The sequence below is a fragment of the Psammomys obesus genome, unplaced genomic scaffold, assembly GCF_907164565.1.
Source record: "Psammomys obesus unplaced genomic scaffold, mPsaObe1.curated_primary_1811, whole genome shotgun sequence".
In the NCBI taxonomy this organism is placed as follows: domain Eukaryota; kingdom Metazoa; phylum Chordata; class Mammalia; order Rodentia; family Muridae; genus Psammomys; species Psammomys obesus.
The window spans coordinates 18,362,087-18,386,009 of record NW_026596079.1 but is presented as its reverse complement, the minus strand read 5'-3'; the positions used below and the strand labels follow the sequence as shown (position 1 = coordinate 18,386,009).

The 23,923-nt window shown below is 39.6% G+C and overlaps 1 protein-coding gene and 1 pseudogene across 1 annotated transcript in view; one reads left to right on the top strand and one right to left on the bottom strand.

Moving 5' to 3' along the window:
- Fam91a1 (family with sequence similarity 91 member A1) overlaps positions 1–23,683 on the top strand; it is a 40,857-nt gene extending 17,174 nt beyond the window's left edge. Inside the window, exons 15-24 of the mRNA XM_055626427.1 lie at positions 318–450; positions 4,583–4,731; positions 7,007–7,141; positions 7,339–7,452; positions 13,425–13,497; positions 14,188–14,337; positions 15,871–15,975; positions 16,268–16,391; positions 18,835–18,904; positions 20,656–23,683. Of these exons, the coding sequence (XP_055482402.1) occupies positions 318–450; positions 4,583–4,731; positions 7,007–7,141; positions 7,339–7,452; positions 13,425–13,497; positions 14,188–14,337; positions 15,871–15,975; positions 16,268–16,391; positions 18,835–18,904; positions 20,656–20,841 (1,239 nt within the window). The 3' untranslated portion in view covers positions 20,842–23,683. The remainder of the gene's footprint in view (positions 1–317; positions 451–4,582; positions 4,732–7,006; positions 7,142–7,338; positions 7,453–13,424; positions 13,498–14,187; positions 14,338–15,870; positions 15,976–16,267; positions 16,392–18,834; positions 18,905–20,655) is intronic.
- Positions 9,613–10,434, bottom strand: LOC129690663 (myb/SANT-like DNA-binding domain-containing protein 3; annotated as a pseudogene).
- Positions 23,684–23,923: the final 240 nt, after the last annotated feature.

Here is a 23,923-nt window from a genome sequence, read left to right as displayed (position 1 = left end):
GGGCCTGCTCTCCCAAAAGCTGCAGCAGGTGAGGAGCAGGACTAGCTCTTCTGCTCTGATGACCTGGAACCAGCTTTTCTGCCTCCCGTAGGTGGCAGTGGGGGTGGTAGGTTGGGGAGTATGGGGGGTGTGGGCAATATCTACCTAACCCATGGCACCGCTGAACAGACGAGTGGTGGGGCCAGCTCTCCGATGCTCACACCCTTAGGGCTGATTTACACCCACCCCAACCCCCGGGGTCAGCTCTACTGTGCTGCCCAGGTGAGGTGCAGGGCCTGGAGAGTGATATTTTTAAAAAATGTTTTCTCTTGGTTTAGGTCCAGAGCACTGGTGAAGGAGAAGCACAGAGATACTTTGATCATGCGCTTACTCTGAGGAACACAATTCTCTTTCTGCGTCATAATAAAGATCTTGTTGCCCAGACTTCTCAGCCAGACCAGCCCAGTTATGGTATGAAAATGTACTTGATTGTGAAGACATGAATATGACTCTCTTTCTAATACTTTAAGCAGACTGTGCTCCTCATTTCATCCGCACATGCTTTCAGACATTTTTTTTAGCTAGCAGCCAGTACTTAATAGCTAGAAGCCTGTTCTCTGAATGCTCCTGTCAGCTGTTTCTTACCTTCTTTTCTTCCCCTCTCCTCCTGTACTGCTAATGTTTGTTATGTTTCAATCTGCTTAGGACTGTAATAGGCTATGGGAGTGTTTATTTAAGAAGCCATTGGACTTAACGTTTCAGCAGGTGGCCAACACAAAATGAACTCTAGCATTTTTGGAGGTTCCTCACCTTAATCATCCTTTGTCTGGACTCTGTATCCATCTTATCTTTCTCTCTGTCCATCATCTAGCTATCTCCTTTTACAGGTCTTTTGCATATGTATTATGGTTCCCAGTGTTATATTTTTATGGGTTTTCTATGTGTGTGAACATGTGTTTCTCTGTGTCTATATGTGTTTCTTGTATTTTTGCTTCTTTTAGTTTGTTTCATCCTATTCTGGTTTGTTTTTTTTTATTATCATAAGATGCTTGTTGTGTAGTAATGAGAGAGAGAGGAAAGGAAAGATGTAGATTTGGGTAGGTAGGGAGAGCAAACTAATCAGAATATATTATATGAAAAATATCTATTTTCAATGAAAAAAAAGACACCTTTCCATTGTGAGCAATATAAATTAGACATAAAACCCACTATTTGTAATTTGGTAGCCTTGTATTTTGGAAAGATTTGGAAATTAATCTACACTTAAAGACAAGCAATCATGATTGGAAAAAAATCTTAGAAAGTGTGCCGTTCGCTGTGAACTCTAGCTTTTATAGTTCCCTGTCCAAATGTACATTAAGTATATTTTATGGTTGACATTGGTTACGCTGCCTTTTGCCCTAAGGTTAGGAAGCCCCTCATCCATTTGTGTTTTAGAAAATGGCCTGCTTTAAGGACCACCCTTTTTCACACAACTGACATGAGATTTATGTGTTCCGTTCCTGTTCGTGTCTGACAAGACGGAAACAGATTCCCTGAGTTCTCTGTTTGCCTCATAAATGATTGCCTGAATTGCCTCTCATCTGAGCAGTCAGCACAAGATGCTTGTTAATCAAACTGTAGGTAGGATTCTTTGCTGATTCCAGGCTCCCAAAGTTCACGTTGATCGACACCTTAGAGTAGAATGTTCTCTGGCCTACTGTTCTGCATCCCTTCTCTTCATGCCACTTCCCACGTGGTATGTTTCTGCCCTGTATAGTCACTCCTCTGTTGCAGCCATGCTTCATGCCTCCTGATTCTTTTTAGCAAAATCTTTTCTAAATACCAAGACTGAAGTTTTTATTGGATTTTCTCAGTAGTGTCTTTTGTACAGCTTCTCACTGTACTGTGTAAATCTTTTTGGTTTTTAGAAAAGTGTTTGCTCACTTCTCTCCTCTCATAAGCCACCTACTGACTGACTTCATGACTTCAGGCCGCAGCCTCTGTTCTGGCAGTGTCCTTGGTAGAGGGTATTTCTGCTGACCCTGTACTCTCTAGCCCTGATGTCTACCTGGTGTGGCCAGGTACTGTTCCTCCTGTTAATATGCTGTCCCCTGCACTAGATCACAGACGTTAGGCTCCAGAATAGGATTCTAAAACTGCAAGAATGAAAACAATCTCCCAGCCCAGAATTTGGGAATAAATTGTTTATTCTGGCCTCAGCAGGGCTTATTAGAAATGGAGCTATTGTGACCTTCTGTCACGTCTGTGTCCACCCCGTCACTGGTCATTAATGTTACTATCCTTCACAGTGCTTTCTTTCCTCTTCAAGTATGGGATCTAGGCTAGGGACAGTATTATACTTAATCGTGTTTCTTCTATCATCTTCATTCTGTAACAAAAAAAAAAATCTTGTTTTCTGGTTTTTAATGCCATTCTTCTTTTTAAAGAGCACTATATCCCACTTTTGTTGGTTTTCATGGAATAGTTCTCATCTTAGGGGTGCATGCTGTGGCTTATTCTTGTGTAGGAAAGCAGACAAGTGATGCTCTGTTTTCCTGAGGATTTGGTGTCTAGACCTATGTGCTGTTCATCCACCTCTTGCTGGTACTGTTAATTTGGTCACCCAGTATATGTGTTGCCCAATTTCTTCATGATACTGCTATTTTTTTCTCCTCAGCTAAGAGGAAATCTGTGAGGAGATACTTCAAGACCTTTCAGATATCCTACTTCTCATCAAGTGTTTCCCTGAGATTTAGCATCAGCAGTGGCTCTTAGCTACAGTGGATGCAAACTAATCTGTTCTCTACTTTATCCATACCTCTGTATTGAACAGTTTTTTCAGTGATTTGTAGTCATTACCATCTCAATTATTTTTGTGCTCTAGTTGTCTCGTTTTACCTTCAAACTAGTTTCTGTCTCCGTGTAACGTGAGACATTTTTTCCCTCAACAATACCTTATTTTGTAGCAAAACAGCAAAATCTAATCGTAAATCTAATCGCTGTACTTATAAAGCTCTCCTAGGAGGCCAGGAATCTGGTGCTAGCTATGCTGGGAGCATCTTGGTTCATTCAGAGCAGGCTATATACTTCTTTAGATGCATTCTTTTTTGAAGGGAACGTGGCCCACTGATCCTCTTAAGTTAGTTTCAGTCTTAAACATCTCCTTTAGAGAGCAATAGGAGGTTTTGTTTGTTTGTTTGTTGAGAGAGAGAGAGAGAGACCAAGACTGTGTCAGTTGTACACATGGAGGTCAGAGGACAGCTTTTTTCAAGAGTCAGTTGTGTGGGTTCTGGGGATCAGACTCGGGTAGTCAGGCTTGTGCAACAGGTGTTGTTCATTACTTGCATAGCCATCTTTCTGGCCCTAGAGAATAACAGTATTTGATATTTTCTAGAGGGCTTAGGGTTGTGGTTGCTTAAAATGCTGAGTCCTTGCTTTATGGGCCAGCAGTTTAGGGCACAAATTTCTAACTGAGGAATGCTTACCTTTATGCTAGAATCAGATCTGGGCTGTGATTTTTTTTTTCCCCCAAGAGCAGTAGTTCTCAGCCTTCCTAATGCTGTGATGATTTAATACAGTTTCTCATGTTGTGACCCCAACCATAAAATTATTTTCATTGTACTTCATAATTGTAATTTTGCTACTGTTATAAATCATGATGTGAATATTTGTGTTTCCTGATGGTCTTTGCTGACCCCTGTGAAAGGATCATCCAAGCCCTCCAAAAGGTTGCGCCCCATAGGTTGAAAACCAGTCCTCTACAGCTGGCAGTCTTGGGAGGGAAGGTCAGAACTTTCCTTAATACTTCAGCTGTCAGAATCTACTGCAGAGTGGCTTGGGATGGGACTGGAATGAGTAAGCATGCCTCTTAAAGAGAGTGAAGAACCATTGCTCCACTAAAAGACAGCTTTCTTTCTAGACCTGAAACTTTAGATATAAATCTTAGAGCTGCCTTGGTGGTCTCGGTGTCTTTGGTAGTCCTTAGGAGTTGTCGTACCTTTAAAACTATGTCTTGGTGCAGCATGCACAGGCCTACGCATGCACAAATGCATAGGAGCTCTGCATATACAATATAGCTTGCAATTTAGTGTTTTTATGGGTTTCTTGAGTGTATAAATGAAGTGGTTCTCCGAATCTTGTGTCTTCTCTTGGCCTCTTTTGGTTTTGTTCAATTCGAAGTGATAGTTTTTGTTTTATTATATTTTATTATTATCCCTTAGAAGCTTGTTCATTTTGTTGTTGTTTTGCTTTTTGAGATGGGGTTTCTCTGTGTAGTCTTGGCTGTCCTGGACTCACTTTGTAGACCAGGATGACCTCGAATTCATGGAGATTCACATGCCTCTGCCTCCCTGTGTGCTGGGATTACAGGTGTGAGCCACCACAGCTGGCTGCTTGTTCTTTTCTAATGAAAGACAAAAAGGGAGTGGATCCTAGATGGGAGGGGGGTTAGGGAGAAAATGGAAGGAGTAGAAGGAGTGGAAACTAATAGTATGTGAAAAAAAGAATATTTTCAATTAAGGAAAAAGTAATAAGTGTTAAGGCAGTGATCAACAGTTCATCTTCAACATTTTTGTGTCACATGCTCAATTCTATATGTCCTGTGTGCTTAATTGTAACTCAGGTTTTCCCCTGGATCTCTTACGCTGCGAAAGCCTTCTTGGTTTGGACCCGGCGACTTGCAGCAGAGTTCTGAACAAAAACTACACGCTGCTTGTTTCTATGGCGCCTCTTACCAATGAAATCCGGCCAGTCAGCAGCTGTACCCCTCAGGTAATGACTTATTTGGAGGATCCAGATGGGAATATGCTCATTTTATTAAGGAAACAGGTGTGTTTTCTCTTGTAAGATGGTGTTGCATTCAAGTTGTAACATGTGACTGGTATATTTAGCTTGTTTATCATTAAGTAACTTGTGACATATTAGATAGCTAAGTTAGCTGAGAAGAAAAGATGGACTTTTCAAGCTAGAGCTTGATTACCATAAAATTTGTCAAAATGACTCCAGGTCTTTAGCTTTTGAAGAATAAATTAGATACGTGTCTGTATACTTGCAAGGAAGATGTACCTTTTTCAGAGAGTGGAGATTATACTGCTGTGTAGTGGTCCATCCTGCCTGGATTCCTGAATGTGCAGGTCTTGGTGATAGAGAAGGGAGGAAGAGATTTTGGTAACAAAAATTCGTTTTTACTACCTGTGTGCTCTAGTTGCCTCAGATCACTCATCCCTATGCCAGAATTTTGGTCTTGTGTTAACAGGAATGGTGCTAGATTTGCTTTGTAATCAGCCTTTTGTATAATTCTTTATGCCCCTCTCATTTAACTCAGTGTATTTGAACAGTAGAAATCTGTGAACTGTGCACAAGTGAGAAAATGAAGAGGGGACATCATCTTTTGAAAAATAACATGTGATTGATAATTGTAATGATTGCTACTGTATGTGAAGCTTATTACTCAGGTGATATTTTCAGCCCTTTAAGTAACCTTACAGCATCTTTATGTGTACATACTTTTTTTTTTATTCTTTATTAATTACACTTTATTCACTTTGTATCCCCCCTGTGGTTCCCTCCCTCCTCCCGTCCCAATCCCTCCCTTCCTCCACCCTCTGCATGCATGTCCCTCCCCAAGTCCACTGAGAGGGGAGGTCTTCTTTTCCTTCCTTCTGATCCTAGTCAATTAGGTCTCATCAGGAGTGGCTGCATTGTCTTCTTCTATGGCCTGGTAATGCTCCTTCCTCCTCAGGGGGAGGTAATTAAAGAGCAGGCCAATCAGTTCATGTCAGAGACAGTCCCTGTTCCTATTACAATAGAACCCACTTGGATACTGAACTACCATGGGCTACATCTGCCAGGGGTCTTAGGTTATCTCCACGCATAGTCCTTGGTTGGAGTATCAGTCTCAGGCAAGACCCCTGTACTCAGATTTTTTGGTTCTGTTGTTCTCCTTATGGAGTTCCTGTCCTCTCCAGATCTTACTGTTTCCCACTTCTTTCCTAAGATTCCCTGCACTCTGCCCAAAGGTTGCCCATAAGTCTCAGCATCTGCATTGATAGTCTGCAGGGCATAGCCTTTCAGAGGTTCTCTGTGTCAGGATCCTGACTTGTTTTCTCTTTTCTCCTTCTTCTGATGTCCATCCTCTTTTCCTTTCTGGATAGGAATTGAGCATTTTAGCAAGAGTCCTCCCTCTCAATTAGTTCTTTAGGTACAGATTTTAGTAGGTTTATCCTATATTATATGTCTATATGAGTGAGTATATACTGTGTGCATCTTTCTGCTTCTGGGATAGCTCACTCAGGGAAATGCAAATCAAAACAACCCTAAGATTTCACCTTACACCCATCAGAATGGCTAAGATCAAAAACTCAAGAGACAACACATGCTGGAAAGGTTGTAGAGAAAGGGGAACCCTCCTCCACTGCTGGTGGGAATGTAAACTTGTACAACCACTCTGGAAAGTGATCTGGCGCTTTCTCAGACAACTAGGAATAGCGCTTCTTCAAGATCCAGCCATACCACTCCTAGGCATATACCCAAAAGAGTCTCAAGTACACAATAAGGACATTTGCTCAGCCATGTTTGTAGCAGCCTTATTTGTAATAGCCAGAAGCTAGAAACAGTCCAGATGCCCCTCAGTGGAGGAATGGATACAGAAATTGTGGTATATCTACACAATGGAATATTACTCAGCAATAAAAAACAAGGAAATCATGAAATTTGCAGGTAAATGGTGGGATCTGGTACATACTTTCTTGTGCTTTTGTACATGGAGCAGATGAGGCACAGAGTTGAAGAAATTTTGTTAAGGTGATATGATGTAGCTGAAGGTGTGACACCTAGACTCAGACCTAGGCAGTCTGCCCCAGAGTCCTCTTAATCCCAGTGTAAAGATAAAAATATCTCACTGGATTCATTAGCATTTATCTTCATAAGGGTAACAATTTAAATGTTCATGAAGCATTTATTACTTAGAAGATTATATTGATCATTTGTGAAATTTGACTCTTTAGATAAGTATTATAGATTTATCTTACCTATTTTATGGTTATAGCATATTGGACCAGCTATCCCAGAAGTCAGTTCTGTCTGGTTTAAATTGTATATTTACCATGTCACTGGACAAGGACCACCATCTCTTTTGTTGTCCAAAGGTACAAGACTTCGGAAATTGCCAGATATATTCCAGGTAAGTGTGGGAGGCTTTCTCCTCTTGTGTCCCATTCTGTTCTGTTAAGGATTGAACCCAGGGCCTCATATATGTTAGATAAGCAATGTGAGCTATTTTGGGAGGGAAATAGAAATTGCCATGCAGTATTAGGTCACTTTTTCATTTTTTCCCGTCTCTCAAAGTGCCATTTCATGTGTTACTCATCTTCCCAACAGGGTTATGATCGGTTACTTATAACCTCTTGGGGCCACGATCCCGGGGTAGTTCCTACATCAAATGTGCTCACGATGCTGAATGATGCTTTAACACATTCTGCAGTGTTAATTCAGGTATGTTTTGTCTCTTTTGAAACAAATTAAACAGGTTTTTATCACTTACATCACCTTGTCCAAATGTAACTGAATTGCAGTTAAATGATATTCACTTCAAAGTTGAGTTATAAGGACTTGGGTCTGTAGGACCTTTTCTGTGGGAGTAGTAGAGTAAGGTAGGCTATGAATTTGGACACATTTTAATTGTAGCCACACTGTTAACTGTGTAACATTTTTTGTTATTTTAAAATAGCTTTATTGAGCTATAATTTACATGGTACAATTAAGCAGTTTAAGTTGTACAGTTCAGATTTTTAGTTTATTTACAGATTTGTATAGCCGTCAACATACCTAGTTTTAGAATATTTTTATTCCCTCAGAAATAAACCCTATGCTGTTTAATTACCTGTTTTCTCCCCATTCTCACATTTTCCCTAAACATTGCTTTCTCTACATTTGCATAGCTTAGTCTATACATTTTAGTATATGACCCATGTCAGGTATCAGGTGGTAGAGGCAATTGTAAATATTCTGAAATTCAAATGAGACTACAGGAGAGAGGTGACTGAAGTGTCAACCTCAGCATATAGTTGGAAGTTGAATTCTTGAGAAAATGAAATTAGGGGAAATGTACAGTAGGGATAGTGATAGGAGGGGACAGACAATTGGATGTGCTGGAGATGTCAGACTGTCCAAATTTACATCTTGGTTCCACTACTGAGGGACAAGGTAAATGACCTCTTTGAATTTCAGTGTCTCTAGCTGTCAGTTGGAGATAATAGAAACCAGTGTCTTTCTCAGGTTATTGAAGAAATTGGCTGAGAGATGAATGATTGGCATAAAGTGCTTTGCATTGTGCCCGACATAGGGGCGGGCCATGAGGATGTCATCTGTGGGGGTGAGGGATCTATGGGCATCACTTCCTCTTGTTACTGTTGTGATTTGATCACTCACTTTGAGTGTCCATTTTCCTTCACTATAAAGTGAGCATGATTGCCCAGGCCCATTCTCCACATAATATTAGTGAGTTGGGGCAAATAATAGGTATTTTGTTGTCGTTTTGGTATCATAAAATGTGAATAGGAAAAGATAGGTGTATTATTTACTTTCCTCTTCATTGTAGCAAAGTATCTGGCCAAAGCAGCCTATGGAAGAAAGGGCTGGCTTTGGCTCACAGTTTGAAGGGAAGTCCATCACAGAGCGGGAGGTGAGGGAGCAGGAGCAGGAGGTGGCTGATCACAGTGCATGCAGTCAGGAAGCATGCTTGTTTTCATGGGATGTGGCTTTCCACATCAGTTAGCCTAATCTATGGGATTCCTCACTGAGATGCTCAAAAGTTTGTCTCCTAGATCCTGTCAAACATGTAAATTAGCATGTCACCTGCTGTTGAAGTGTTTGTTCACAAGCTGTGTTCTTGTGAGAAAAACACCTCCTTTATGGAAAAAATTCCCTTGTTAGAATTTGAAAAATACTACAATTAAGATTTTTAGTAAAACCTCAATTGTATTTACAACTATTAGTTGTGTGTTAAATCATATCTATGGAATAGAAGAAACATCTGTCAGAAATACATTATAAACTGTCTTTTTTTTAAAAATTTAAGACATTTTCAAACAGGATGTAGGAACCTAAATAAACACTGAGCCTTCAACGTTGTTACATCCCCACTTCTACTGAAACCACCATTGTTGGAGACGCTACTTGGAAAGCCTCTTTGGGGAAAGCCTTAAAAGGCAGTTGTGTGCCACATTGGGAAATGTGCTTCCAAAGGCTGGGCTTTTCAAACTCCCACACTTAAGAGTATACTAAACTGGTGGGAACAGCCACCATGCAGCCGCTACAATGAGTGGCCCTCAGCCACACTCCTTTATCATCACACTTGCATTTTGTTTAAAAAAAAAAAACACTCGCACATGGTTCTTCTAAGAATTCTAATTAAGAAACGTTACATTCAGAATTATAGCATGCATAGTGGTGATTGTTAGCAGACTGTTAACAGCGTCTTGGCCACTTCAGGGATGCATGTGGTGCAGCTGTTTACCTGAGTGTATTCTGAAATACGTGGCTACTACCACTCTAATTCACCACAGGTCTGTTCCAGGCTACCAACCACGGAGGTCACATCCCAAACTTGCCTTGCCAACAGAGATTAATTACAAGGGAGCCATCCCCCCAGTCTTAGGGCAAGTTGGGAAAGGGATGGTTAAATGTGGAAACAGTCCATTCCTTGGTAAAAGTCTGTAGTTTTCTTTCCCAATACATCTTTTTATTGAGGACTTCCATTTTGATCCTGTGTTCCTCCTCTGCCATTTCACGCTCTTGTTCTATCTGCTGGATTTTGGCCACGAACATCTCATTCATTTGGATCAGCTGCAACTGTGAGGTGGACATTGTTGATGTGCTCTTCCTCATGCATCTTTTTTGAAGCACCTTCCTGAAATGTTTTGCCCCTGTAGTTTTTTAGTGAATGTTATTTTGATGGCTGAACACGAAGGTTCAGGTTATAAGGTCCCCTCACACACTGGGAAACCGACGAACTCTTTCTCATCATCACACATTCTCTGTTTGAAACAGCAAAGGATTCTTGGGCAGCAGCATCTGGGTCGTATTCGGGCTCCTCCTCCGGTGGGCTCTGCAGGAAGTACAGCTGTTCTGGCAGCATGCTGCCGATCTTCTCCTTCCCCAGGACGTGGGTACTTAGCAGTGGGCTCTGCTGCGCTTCACTTTCTCCCTCCTATCATGGGCCATAATTTTTTTGGTCCGAGCCTTGATGGTCTCCCAGCACTTCTTCAGCTGTTTGAAATCCCGCAGCAACACGCTGGGCTGAGAGTTGTATTTGTGCGCCAGTGCCTGCCAGGTACTCTGCATGAGGACAGTAGTTCGCGCATCACTTTTCTCACATTCCAACACATACCTGTACTTTGCTACTAAAGCAAGCAAGATGCTCTTCCCCAGCTCTGAGAAGTATTTGGCAGGTTTAATAATTTCGTTGTTTCGCATTTTGCACTCTATTTCTCCTGGTTGCTAGCTAGCCTGCAGCAGTGGCGCGGCCGCGGGTCCTGAGGAGGGGCGTGGGATGCGCCGATGTGTCGGCTTCGGTTGCTCTGGCGGGCTGGGTGGCCCGGCAGGGCCGCGGGCTCCAGGCGCCGGCCACCCCTCTCCTCCCACCCCCCCCCCCCCCCGGCCTAAACTATCATAATGAGTATGATTTCATATTTAGTGTCATTGCATATGGAGTGTGACTTCTTGGCTCTGTCAGCTCTATCCCCATTCCTCTCTGTATAGACTTTCCCACTTCTGGCCACCCTGCCTCCTTCATACTCTTCCTTTTGTATGCCGTCTTTGAGGTAGGGTTTCACCTAGGCTGTCCTTGAACCTGATGAGAGCCTTTTTTCTGTGCTTCCCAAATGATGGGATTACAGGTATATGTGCCTGTTCTAGTTCACTTTTCTGTTCCTGTGCTAAAACACACTGACCAAAAGCAGCTTGGGGGAGGCAAGGGTTTGTTTGGTTTATACTTATAGGCCACAGTCCATCATTGAGGAAAATCAAGGCAAGAACTCAAGTAGTAACCGTAGTGGACACTGAGTACTGGCCTGCTCACTGTCTTCTGCTGAGCAAGCCTTCTTACACAGCCCAGCTACCACAGTGGGCTGGGCCTGCCTGCATCAGTTAGCAAAGGTAATGCCCCAGTCTGATGGAGGCAATCTTTCACTGGAGTTTTCGTCTTACTAGGTAACTTTATGTTGTGTCAAGTTGGTAATAAAAACTAACTAACACTAACCACACACACTACATCAGTATTTCTTGAGTTTGAAAATTAGGTTTCCTTTAAAGAAAAAAAAATGCCTATATCCTCAATATTTACTTAAATTCTCCATTATAATAATACTAGACACTTGTGAACATAAAATTATATTATTTATGTTTATTGTTCTAGCACTACTGTAAACTCAAATCATATTGAGAACTAAAGACATTTTGAAAAAAAACATTTAAATGATTAATTGAATGTGATAGGTGAATAATTTGTGATGTGAGGATTATGTATTTTTAAATAATACTTTTATCCTTTGAGAATATCATACAGTATTTTCTAATATATTCATCTGCTCCCCTGACTCCTCATAGATTCATTCCATCTCTCTATCCATCCACTTTCTTCATTTTGTCTTCCTTAAGTTTGGTTAGGTCTCGTGCATGCTGTCACAATTGCTATGACTTTATAAGTGCAACTATCTTGTTGTGTCAGGAAACAGTTTTCTTGAAGTCATCTACCACATCTATCTCTTACTGAACCCCTTTTTATACAGATCCCTGAGGCTTGAGGGGAGTGGTATAATTTGTACGTCCCATTTATAGCTGAGTAATCCAAAGTCTTTTATTTTCTCACATTTGTCCAGTTGAGAGTTTCCATGTTAATTTCCATCTATCTGTTGCAAGAAGTTCCTCTGAGAGTTGAGAGATGCACTGATCTGTCTGTGGGTATAGCATGAAGTCATTATGAGTTGTTTTAATACTGTGTCCATTTAGCAGAGCAATGGTTCTCTCCTAGGGTCTTCCTGGCCATTTTGGCCACTTTTAATAGTGCCAAGTATAGGATCTATTTCATAAAGCAGTCCTTAAATCCAATCAGAAAATTGTTGGTTACTCCTATAGCATTGTGACACTACTGTATCAGTGGGTATATCTTGTCAGGCAGGTTGGTGCTAAGCTCACAGGATTCACATTTGGTTAAGAATAGGTGATTATTTTTCTTTTTGGTACATAGCACTTTCCAACACTGTGAAAGCTAGCCGATGTAGCTGAAGCTTCTAGGACTGTACTCACTTGCCTTTTCAATGTTCTGTGATTCAAGTAAGTGGTGACATCAGCAGTAGGGTCTCACTGTCAGTTTCTGGGGGTAGCCAAAAGCTTTGGCTGTAGCCTGTTATGTTTGGGGAGTCTGTGGGACCTCATTAGCTACCAACTTGAAAAGAAGTAACTTATTCCTGGTTCTGGAGATGGGGCAGGCTGCACGGGGTTGGGGTGGAAGGGATCCAAACAATACCCCAACAGAAGAAATGAGTTTAAATGTTTTAAGTTAATAGTACATTTACACCGTTCAGAGATAAACCGTGTAAAAGATGTACAGAGAAAAACTCACTCTTTTTCTTAAATTTATTTATTTATTTATTTATTTATTTATTTATTTATTTATTTATTTATTTTTTATTTTTTATTAATTGCACTTTATTCATTTTGTATCCCCCCATAAACCCCTCCCGATCCCACCCTCCCTTCCCTTTCTGCATGCATGCCACTCCCCAAGTCTACTGATAGGGGAGGTTCTCCTCTCCTTTAGAAAAACTCACTTTTAATTCTCTCTACTCAGTTGCCAATCCTTGTCTTTCTAATAAGATGATCCATTTTAGCTTTAGCTGTATCCTTTCTGAAGACACATGCTTAATGCTCCCTGTACCTTTTGGATAGTTGATTTGAGATCATAGAGTTTCGCGATCTTTTTTCAAAGAACGGAAAATATATGCTATGATTTATTAACCACTCCTCTGTTGTGAGACATTTTGGTTGTTTCTGGTATGTGTAATTATTAGTAGGCATTGAAAGCATGCCCTGTCCTTGCAAGAGTTTGCATTTTGTATTCTAGTAAGATTCTCTGTTCTCTTTTTCCTCCTCAGAACTATGGCTGAGCTATGAGCACATGTACTTCAGTCCTCCCGTAGCTCAGCCCGTTTTGCCTATTAATTAGTCTAGTCAGCCTTCTTATTTTTTCTTTTCATATGTTCAGTTTGAAAAAATATTGTCCAAGAAGTTAATAAACATATAAGATTGTCATTCCTTGCAAACAAACAAAAAATGTCAAAGGCATTTTGATGGAATATTGTTGTAGAATGTGCTAAATGTGGCACAACTTTATGTATTTGTTTGCAGTTATTGGAAATGTTGGTTTCTCATGTCTCTTGCCACTTTGTATTTCTCTCTGTTTGTAGGGACATGGTTTGCATGGGGTAGGAGAAACTGTCCATATTCCGTTTCCATTTGATGAAGCAGAGCTACAAGGAGGTACATTTTGAATTCTATCCGTTTTACTTTCTTTATCATTATTCCTGTATTCCTGTCAGAAACTGGTGGAAAATGACAGGAAATAAGTTCTTAAAATTTTTAATTTATTTTTTTACCACTTTGCTGTAAAAAGAGTTAGCAGAAGGTAGTTTTCAGTTGTGTGATTTTCTGCCAGTGAAGGTTAGGCAACCAGTTAGAACCTTTAAAAGAATACTGGTATGCATTAGAGATGAAGAGAGGAAGTGTATTTTTCTAGATGGAAGATTTTCTGTATATGTAGTCTTTTAGTAGTTTCCCGTGATTATTGGTTTATTTGAGGACAGAGAAGACAAATCATCAGGAAAAATTGTGTGTAGAGAGCTTAACACCCGTTCTTTTTCAGAGTGTTCAAGGCAAGGTTTGTATGTGTGTGCTTCTGCATGTGGGAGGGCGATGGTTTTGTTCTCTAAGCTTTTGGTTCTTTCTAAATTCTAAGGACAAATGTTTGTTCTGAAGATGCCAAACATTGATATCAGGATCACAATCTCAAGAACTCATTATTCATAGAAAAAGAGCTATCTTAAGTTTTTTCATTGAAATTGGTCTTATTAATGTGTAAAACTAGTTGAAAATAGTAACGTATGCATTAGGTTTTGGTGTTGTGTTATATGATAAGACTTCATTAATGTCTTGTTACTGGTTTGTTTCTAGAGTTTACCCGTGCCAGTATGGGAGTTCATAAAGCATTGCAGATTCTGAGGAGCAAAGTGGACTTGCAGCATTTCTGCGGCTATGTCACCATGTTGAATGCTTCTAGCCAGCTGGCAAGTAGAAAGCTCAGTGATGCATCTGATGAGAGAGGTCAGTCACTGAGTGGGTTCTCTGATTAAAATGGCTGGTTTCATTGAGTTTAGCACAGTCTTTGTGTGTAAACCACAGCAAACCTTTGTGGGCATGTTGAGTTACTTAACAGTTTTCATGAAGGAATAGGAATATGACCTTCAGTTGTATGTAGAACTGCTGTTTGCTCAGCTTTTACCATTGCATCTATCTTCATAGGCTTTGAATCAAATTGGCTTTCAGGAGTAAGATTTCAAAACCCATGCCATTTTGTAAAAAATTTCTAAACTAGACTTACAGATTCCATGAGTTAGACTTTGGAAGTGACTCTCATATTCATTTCTTTCTTTCCCTCTTAACAAATTATTTTTATTTTGTATGCTTGTGTATGTGCACTGTAGCTGGGTGGCTAGGGAAGCCAGAAGAGGCGTTGGTTCCTGTGGAATTGGAGTTAGAGGCAATTGTGAGCCTCTATGTAGGTGCTGGGACTTGAACTCAAGTTTAACAGTCAGCATTTTTCCTGTGAATATGTGCCTGGGTTCACTTACTGTCTCCCCAGGTCCCTCTTCTTTTTTTAATTCTCAACTTCGTCTGGATCTTGATACCTTAAAACACATGTTGCAGCCATTTCCCATGTAGCCTTCCTTCTTCTGTCTCTGGAATTGTCCGGTGTGCCTAGTCAGATAAGCTCTTGCATAGTGGTGGTTTCTGCTCTGACATGGTGGTGTGTATATAGTTTTGCTTGCGGTAGTGCCAGCTCTATTCTACCAATTCTAAAAGTTTCAAGTGTCACTGGTTGACAGTATCCCATGATCCTTTGAGTGTTGAGCCCAATTTTAGTCCAAAGAGTAAAATCTCAATAGGGAGGATAAGTGTATCTGCTTGAACTGTGTAGTTGAAAGGAGATGGGACAGTGGACTGCTTGGAGTATGCATGGAAGATAGAAGGCAGATCTTAACGTAGGGGCCACTGGGAATGCATCTTAAAGAAGGCACAGTTAGAACTGAGCTCTGAAAAGTGAGAAGTTAGTCAAAGGTGATTGCTCATTCATTCATTGGCAAAGAGAATTAGTAAGCAGAAAACAGTGTGGCTCATTTTAGTTAAAAGAAAGAGTTGTGACTAGATGAGTACAGAAGGGGGCTAGCTCATGTTGCTGAAAGATAGAGGGGTTCAGAAGAGAGTTATCAGTCTTATCCTCTTCCTGTTCACAAACTTGTCTCTTGTAATTATCAAATGTCTACTGCCTAAGCCGAAGATCATTTGATCATTTAAATCATTTGATGAAAAGGGAGAAAGAATAAATGACATATCTGTATAGTACAGTAACATTTGTCCACAGCTCTCTATAGATTGTGTGGCTGACTAAGAAAGCTGTTGTATCTTGGGCTGTCTATAGCAGGTCTCTTTTTTAATTTTAAATTTTTTAATGTTTGATGATTGATTTTTAATTTTTCTTCATTATTGTTTCCTGAAGTCCTCTTTTTGCTAAGATGTAATTGATAATTTCTGCTGAGTTCTATAATCTTCATAGTGTTTTGTTTCTAAAATTATCAGGTGAGCCTGATTTGGCTTCGGGTTCAGATGTAAATGGGAGTACAGAGTCATTTGAAATGGTCATCGAGGAAGCAACTGCAGATGCAGCAACAAAACAAAACTCTGGTAAGATGTAAAATACTTTGTAACTCCCTTTCTGGAGCTTAACTTTGCTGTTAAGCAAGTGGAACACTTTATGAGAAGCTATATATCTTTTCCCCAGACTTACATACATATTCAAAAGACATACTCTTCTGTTTGGAGATTAATTCTGTTTTAGTTTATCCCTTGTTGACCTCACTAGTGGGTGAGGAGGGTAGGAGGGGGTAGGAGGAATCTAGGAACCTCAGTTTGGAAGTCCTTACTGCTCATACAGAGTGTGTAAGTATGTGGTTTTCAAGTAGTCTGTCCTTTATAGGGACCACAGCAGAAGCAGATTGGGTTCCTCTTGAGCTGTGTTTTGGAATTCCTTTGTTCAGTTCTGAATTAAATCGGAAAGTTTGTCAGAAAATTGCTACACATGGCCTGTGCAGAAAAGAGAGGTATGGCTTATGTTCTTCGTCTCAATTTTAAGTTGTTACTGATGTTGCTTTACTTTGTTTTGTTGATTCATATATGAACACAGCAGTTGCCTTGTATATTGGTTGACTGAATAAAGAAATAAAGATTTCAAGTTTAAGAGAGTGTGTGTGTATGTATATGTGAAATTCATTTCAGTAGATTAAAAGTTACTTAAAAGGAAATAGTTCGGCTTTAAACTTTTGTAAGTTTGCTTGCCCACCAGACATGATGAGAATGTGTAGGAATGGGTATGCTTATATGAATATGAACCTGTTTGATTTTTTTTAAAATATGTAAATGTCACCCTTAATCTTAGTACCCCAGAGACAGGCAGGGAGATCTGTGTGAATTGGAGGCTAACCTGGTTTATATAGTTAGTTCCAGGTCAGCCAGGGGTACATAGTAAGACCCTATCTTGAAAAAAAAAATAAAAGTTTGTAGAAAAATCCCCTTATATACATTCAAATGTTTGTCTCATGTTTTAGTGACTTTTTAAAATTTTTTCCACTTAATGTTTTTTGAAATGCATGTTTTGCTTTTCAGAGATGATAGATAGGTTTGACCTCATGGCAGCACCAGTCCTTTGGGAGTGGCTGGAGAGAGACAAATCAGGAAAGGCTTACCAAGCCCAGTTGTCACAAAAATGTATCTGAGATACCCACAGATTCAGATTCCCAGGCTTTTAAACTTTAGAAAATAAAGTTGCATAGACGATAACTTAAGCTTCATGAAACTTATATAGAAAAGAGTATTCAGCTGATAAATCTCAACAACCATTCTCTGAAATATGTATGAATAAAAGTATAAACAGTAATTTGGGCTTGAGAGTTTATTACTTATTCTCCATGCCCACTGCAGCCATGTTTCTTGGCATGCACTGTTTTCCCCTAGAAAGGGAAGCTTCTGTGATTTTAAGGCCGGGAGCAGCATATGTCTGTGGGTGTAAGCATAAATGTTTAGAGCATCTTGACACTGTCAGTTTGCTAAACAGTATTCACTGCTCCCTAAGCCCTGTGCTTTCTGCTGCATGGGTTTTTGACCAGATTTATAGTAAAAGGGATGCTCTGAAGGTTCAAAGAATGTTGAAGTAGGGAAGTTGAAAATAGCATACTATCTCCTGGGCAAGACACAGCAATTATAATCACAAACAATGGAGAGTAATGGGGATGCTTGTACTGTTTCTGCAGAAGGATGGGCCCATCAGCAGTCAAACATGGATAGATGAGGGGCTGAGGGACGACAACCTTCACTGTTTTTACTATTTACTGTTGATAGATTCAGGAAGAGGGGAGCCATTGCCTTCGGTTGCATATGAACTGGTGACCCCTCCCCCACCCACTCCAGGTTCCATTGGATAGTTATAGTCCTGTGGTGACACAGTGGACTTAGCTAAACTAAGTGGCTCACCAAAGTCATGAATTTGGGAAAGAAATGAGAAGATTGAGAGGGATGGGAAAGAAACAAGAAAGGTGTGGGCCAGAGTAATCAGAATGCATTGTATACATACGTGAAAATTTCCAACGACAATTATTTTTTAAAAAGTGTAAGTACTATGAAACTTCAAAAGTTGTCACTGTAATTTGTACTAATTTACATATCTGGAAAGTTACATGTGGGTGGATTATGTTAAATCTGTCAGGTATGTTTAGCTGCTTGTTTTATATTTTTATGTAGTAGCAGTTTATAAATAGATCTTGGAAAAAATAACTTCAGTTTTTGTTATATTGACTTTACTTCCTGGTACCAACTTTTGGTCACTGTTCCATTGCTGTGAAGAGATGCCATGACCATGGCAACTCTTACAAAGGAAAGCATTTAATTGGGAGCTTCCTTACAGTTTCAGAGGCTTAGTCCAGTATCATCATGGTGGGAAGCAATGACAGCCTTGGTGCTATAAAAGCAATTGGGAGCCATATTCTGATTCATAGGCACGAGTTGGGGAAAGAGGGAGAGAGAGAGAGAACATAAGAACATTAGCTCCTGGGTGGGATAGGCTTTTGAAACCTCAAAGCCCATCCACAGTGACACAGTTGTTCTAACAAGGCCATGTCTTCTTATCCTTCCAAGCCTTTCAATAATTCTACTTCCTGGTGACTAAGCACTCAAATATGGCCTATAGAGGTCATTCTTATTCAAACTACCACATAAACTATCACATATTTTAATTTAGATTTAAAGTATGACATTTTATTTCAAAGTGATCTCCCTTTAATATACTGTTAGTTCCTATTATTTATTATTAAAAAGATGTAAAAATTTTATTGATACAAAGCATTGCAATTACTTAAAGGATTGTGTGTTTTATTAGGTTGTGTAATCATACATAAATTATTGAAATTGATAAAGTTTAACTTATAATAGTTTCACTTTTTAACCATTTTATTTGGTTAAAAAATTGTTTTCTTCCCTTTTTTTTCTTTTCAGCCTTCAAAGCCTCTTACATTCCAGCAGAAAACTCTCTCTACAAGTACTTAACTTTGTTCACTCATTCCAGGTAACATAATTCCAAACAGTGTAAATGATGTTTGTATAGAGTTTATAAACTTGAAAGTTCTCTTGTTTGATTTTGAGTCTCCCCAGTAGCAAGATATGTAATTAGCATGATTTAAAGGGTTAACTGACTTGCACACTTCCTGGTCAGGCCTTTCTAAACAGGGCCTGGCCTCTGTTCTGTGCCAGGGTTTATTCAAGGGAGCAGGCTTGACCATATGTTGCATATCATCTGTCCTGCATGCTAGTGCCGAGACCAAGCTCTAGTGCTTACATCTGCCAGGAAGGATGTTGTGGAAGGAAAGGCCAGTGGTGTGGAGAGAAAGAATATTCTACACTGTGTAGATTCAGACACAAACTTCCATAATAGAAGATTTCAGTTCAGAATATCTGACTCAACATTATGAAGTCAGTATTTTAGAGTTTTTCATTTATTTATTCACTTCATTCATTCAGTAAATACTTGAGTCTGCCCTATGGCTAGACCCTTTACCAAGTGTCAAGGAAACTGATGTGGAAGACACTAGTGGAGTATGTGATACTGTGTGAGACTCTGGCCATGCATTAATGTTTGTAAGTAAGGCTTTAACACATGCTTTGAGAGAGCCATGCTCTGATGGGGTCTGAAGGAAGTCCTGACTTAAAAGATCAATATATAAACTGAAGCCTGTAGGACAGAACAGAGCATTGCAAACAGACGGGAGATGCATTAGTGTTAGGAGAGCACTGGCACACAGGAACAAAAAGCAAATGTGGTAAAAGCATCATAAAAAAAAGGAAATGACAACAGGTGAGGTTGCAGGGGGCAGGGCCTTCCAGAGCATGGGAAAGAACTTGTTTATATACCAAATGCCAAGAGGAGACATGGCTGAAAGCTGGTGGACGGGAAAGACTGTTTGTGATGTAGTGCTTTAAACTGTGTGTTAGTGTTGAAGAGGCAGGCTAGGGTCAGGTCAGTTAGGTGCCCTAGTAATTTCCTGAGGAAGACATGCTGTGAGTGAGCACTTTTCATAGAAGGACAAGTGAAATGCACATGTAAAGGGCTATTTTATATACATGCCAGTAAGTCATGCATTCAAACAATTCAACAATTCAAAACAGTTCAACAATTCAAAAAATGTAAGGAGCAATGAACAGGCAGGTGGGGAGGTTTTGAAATTCTCAGTATGGTGTTTCACTTTGGAATCTACTAGCCTTGGCTATGGTGAATGCTTAACCATTGAGATATGTTCTGGAGATAGATTTGTAAAACTTGATGCAGTAAATGAAAGAGAAATAATAAGGCTATAGTTGGAAAAGTCAAGACTGTTTCTCATACTACTTGTTATCCAGAGGAACTGAGTTGGGGAAGAAGTGGGGATTGGGTGTGCCAAGTGTCTAGTACAGGGAAGATACTGTAGGGCCATGGGCCAACACTTGGATGCTTGGGAAGATGTTCATCTGAGTCTGTGTAGTGTGTTCAGCTATGTAGTGTAGTGACTGGATTTCTTGTGGCATTCTCCTGTTAGGTGATACTTTGAGCTAGGCCTGGTTGCTGAGAACTAGTCCTTTATCCTGTTATCTCATAGACCATTTCTGATTGTTTTCACAGTACTTACATTTGCTTGCCATTTTTGCATGTATTTCTCTCTGCCTCCCATAGTGCTTTACATGCTGTGAAGATTTCTTGGTTAATCAGGTTCATACACATTTCATCAGTTCTGTTCCTTCACTGAAAGTAAATGTGAAATAGTTCTCTTGTTCCTTGGTTTTTAGGAAGGTGCTTCAATTCTGGATCTTCACACGGAGCCCAACTTTTCAAGTGTGCTTTCACAGTCATCCTGCGCTGATATGGGAGTTCCACTTCCTGCCAAAAACTTAATGTTTAAAGATGGCATCTTATCAGAGTGGAGTGGACGTTCGCCTTCCTCCCTTCTCATTGCTAATCTTCATTTGCAATAATTTGATTACAGCATTTGTTGTTCACACTTTCTGCCTTTTTTCTTTAAGTTGGCTTTACAATGTCAGCCACTGAGAGCACCCTGCTACGTCGGTGCAGCGTGCATCACTGGTAGGAGACACTGGGAACGTGCTCATGTATCTGAAGCCAGCAGCCTGTTGTTGCACATCTTACTGCAGCAAAGTGCTTTTCAGCAGCCAGCACTGTACTTTTACCTTGAGACAATCTGCATTTCTTTTATAAAACTAAGGATATACTTTATAGGCTGTAGATGACTGTTATGTTTAAAAGCAGTCACTATGAATATTGCAGTAGTAGTTTTATATGTTAGTTTCTCAGACATAAACCTCGTTTAATTTTAGATTTTGTTGCCTACACTGAGGGGAATGAGACGAGGAGATGGACTCTTCCTCCAAAAGCCTTCTTGGTTCTTGAGGTAGTCACACTAGAGAGTGGCAAGCATCCAGCAGTGAGGGGTATGTCCCAGGGCATTAGGGCTCCTGTGGATGTCTGTAAATTATGTAAGCCAAGTGAACATGATTGAGGTATGTATGTAAACTTAAACTTGATTATAAGGTCTTAACTGATTATTCATTGACATCTCATGAAAAGCTTTGGAAAACATTCTATTTTTAAATGATGTTTGTATGTGGAATTCTGTTGTCACTCGCTTTGGACTTTATATTTTCATAGAGTCTTTATGGAAAAATAGAATTTATTTTCCACCTGTAGTTGAGGCTGTTGCATGTCTCATTTTGTCTTGTAGCTTTACCAATGAACTGTTAGGGCAATTGACTGATGATTTCAAACCAAGGATTGTGATTGAAGTTGGAACTGTACAGTAGCAGCATCAGGGCTGTCTTTGGACTCGGCTCCTTGGTAAGGTGATTCTTCAGATACAGCATCTGGACCTGAAACCAGCACACAGCTCTGGGGGACAGTGAGGAAGCGCTGACTGGCTTCATGTGCTTCTTTGGGCATTGGCTCTTTCAGTATTTCAGATGTCAGAATATTTGGGTTTGTGCAGCGTTGGTTAGTGACGCTCCCTTTAGAGGGAGATGGCTTGCTAGTGTGAAACTAACAGAACTAACTGGTCAAACAGCATACCTGAAACATTCAAAGCATTAGACCATTTGAGAGTGTTTGAACCTAACAGGTTTCTTTTTTTTTTTTTTTTTTTTTAATGGCTTTTGTTATTTATACAACTGATATTTGTGTATTTAACAAACTCCTGGAAGTATATGCCTTTCTTGAAACCGTTAAAAGTGTCCATGCATTTAATATCATGGCCTATCTGTAGAATTGAATTTTTTGGACCAGGTTACCTATGGCACAGTTAGTGCTGAGTTTGGGGTAAATGCAGTAATGTTTAGGTTTCTACTTTGTCTTGTATAAGGTAGAACTGTGTGTATGTCTTGTTTGTCTGTAAAAGGAAGAGTATATAGTAATATTAAAATAATTTCTATGACTGTGAATTACTCATTTATTTTTCCTATAACTGATATTGTACATTCCTAGCGCTATTAGTTATATGTATATGTCACTTTTACAATTTCAACTAAAAGTTTTAAGTATTCCTTTTGATTAGGGCTCTTTAATCTCATTTTATTTGCTTTGTTTGAGTTAACTGTAGGTATTTATCCTTGTATTAATAGTCGAACGCCAACTCTAATGACGTGTACACTAATAAAGAATCAAACAGTTTTAGTTACGACAGTGAATCCAGTTTTCATAACTGAGTTTATAACTTAAAATGTGGGAATGATTTGCTGCTCTAATTCCTTTGGAAACACTGAAGAGGAAATGGAACCTACCTAGAATTATGAACTTCAGGGACCGTGCTAAAGAAAAAAACAAAACATTTCATCCCTGGTTTCTTGTTTGAGTGGGGAGAGTGAGACCATCAGATTCCCAGCTGAAGTCCTTGTCTTCTGGGGACCATTTGCATTTCAGAGAGGATGATGTGTTTTTATGCACATCATTAATGAGTGTGGCTGGTTCCTTCCACTCATGTTAGCTCACACAGATCTCTGTTGAGTTGATAAAAAAATTAAATAAATATAGACTTTGTTCTTTGCCAAAGAAGTTTGATTAAAGTGTGTCCAGTTATTTTGCAAATGTTTACTTTCATTTGGCTTTGTACCACCCTCCCTCCTTTCCTTCCCTCACCCCTTCCTATATAGCTTGAGCCATGGCAAGCAAACATTTAGAAACCAAGAAAAAGAAAAGTGAACTACTAATGTCAAAAAAGGCATACAATTTAGTAGGGGTCCAGTTTCAACTCACAAATGTATATCTAAAGAAATGCAACTTTATATCATATAGGGTGATCTGATTCCTTAGAGTAGTGGTTCTCAATCTGTGGGAGGCTCAGACTCTCCTGTCACCCGGGTTGTATATCAGATATCCTGCATATCAGATATTTACATTACAATTCATAACAGTAGCAAAATAACAGTTATTAACTAGTAAATGAAGATAGCTTTATGGTTGGGGTCACCACAACATGAGGAACCGTATTAAAGGGTCACAGCATCGGGACAGTTGAGAACCACTGCCTTAGAGCCTTTTTTGTTTAACATATGTAACCAGATGGTTGTATTTGTTTGAGGGAAGTGATTTCTCTTGCTGGGTGTTTTGTTTTCTTTGCCATTCATGTTTCTTTTATGTTCAGTGTTTCACATAAACTTTTTATAAAGGATTTTAAAGTACCAAAACTGTAACTCAGTACAGTGGTTTGTTTTCTGTTATGATGTTAATACTATACAATGAAATTGTATAAAGTGTCAATTTGATTATTGACACAAATAACATGTTTACAAATAAACTGTGGTGTTGATCAAATTGCTGTGGAGTGTCTAATTTCCCAGGCCTCCTGTCTTCATATCAAATACACCTGTGCTTTCCAGCCTGGCTTTCATGTACTTTTTCAACTAACTTAAAATTTTTGTCTTAATATCAGATTTGCAGGAAAATTGCTAGGCTAGGCTAGGGATGTTCATTGTCTTTGTGCTTGCTAGGCTTATATCAACTTGATACAAGCTAGAGTCACTTGGGAAAGGGGAACCTTAACTGAGAAAATGC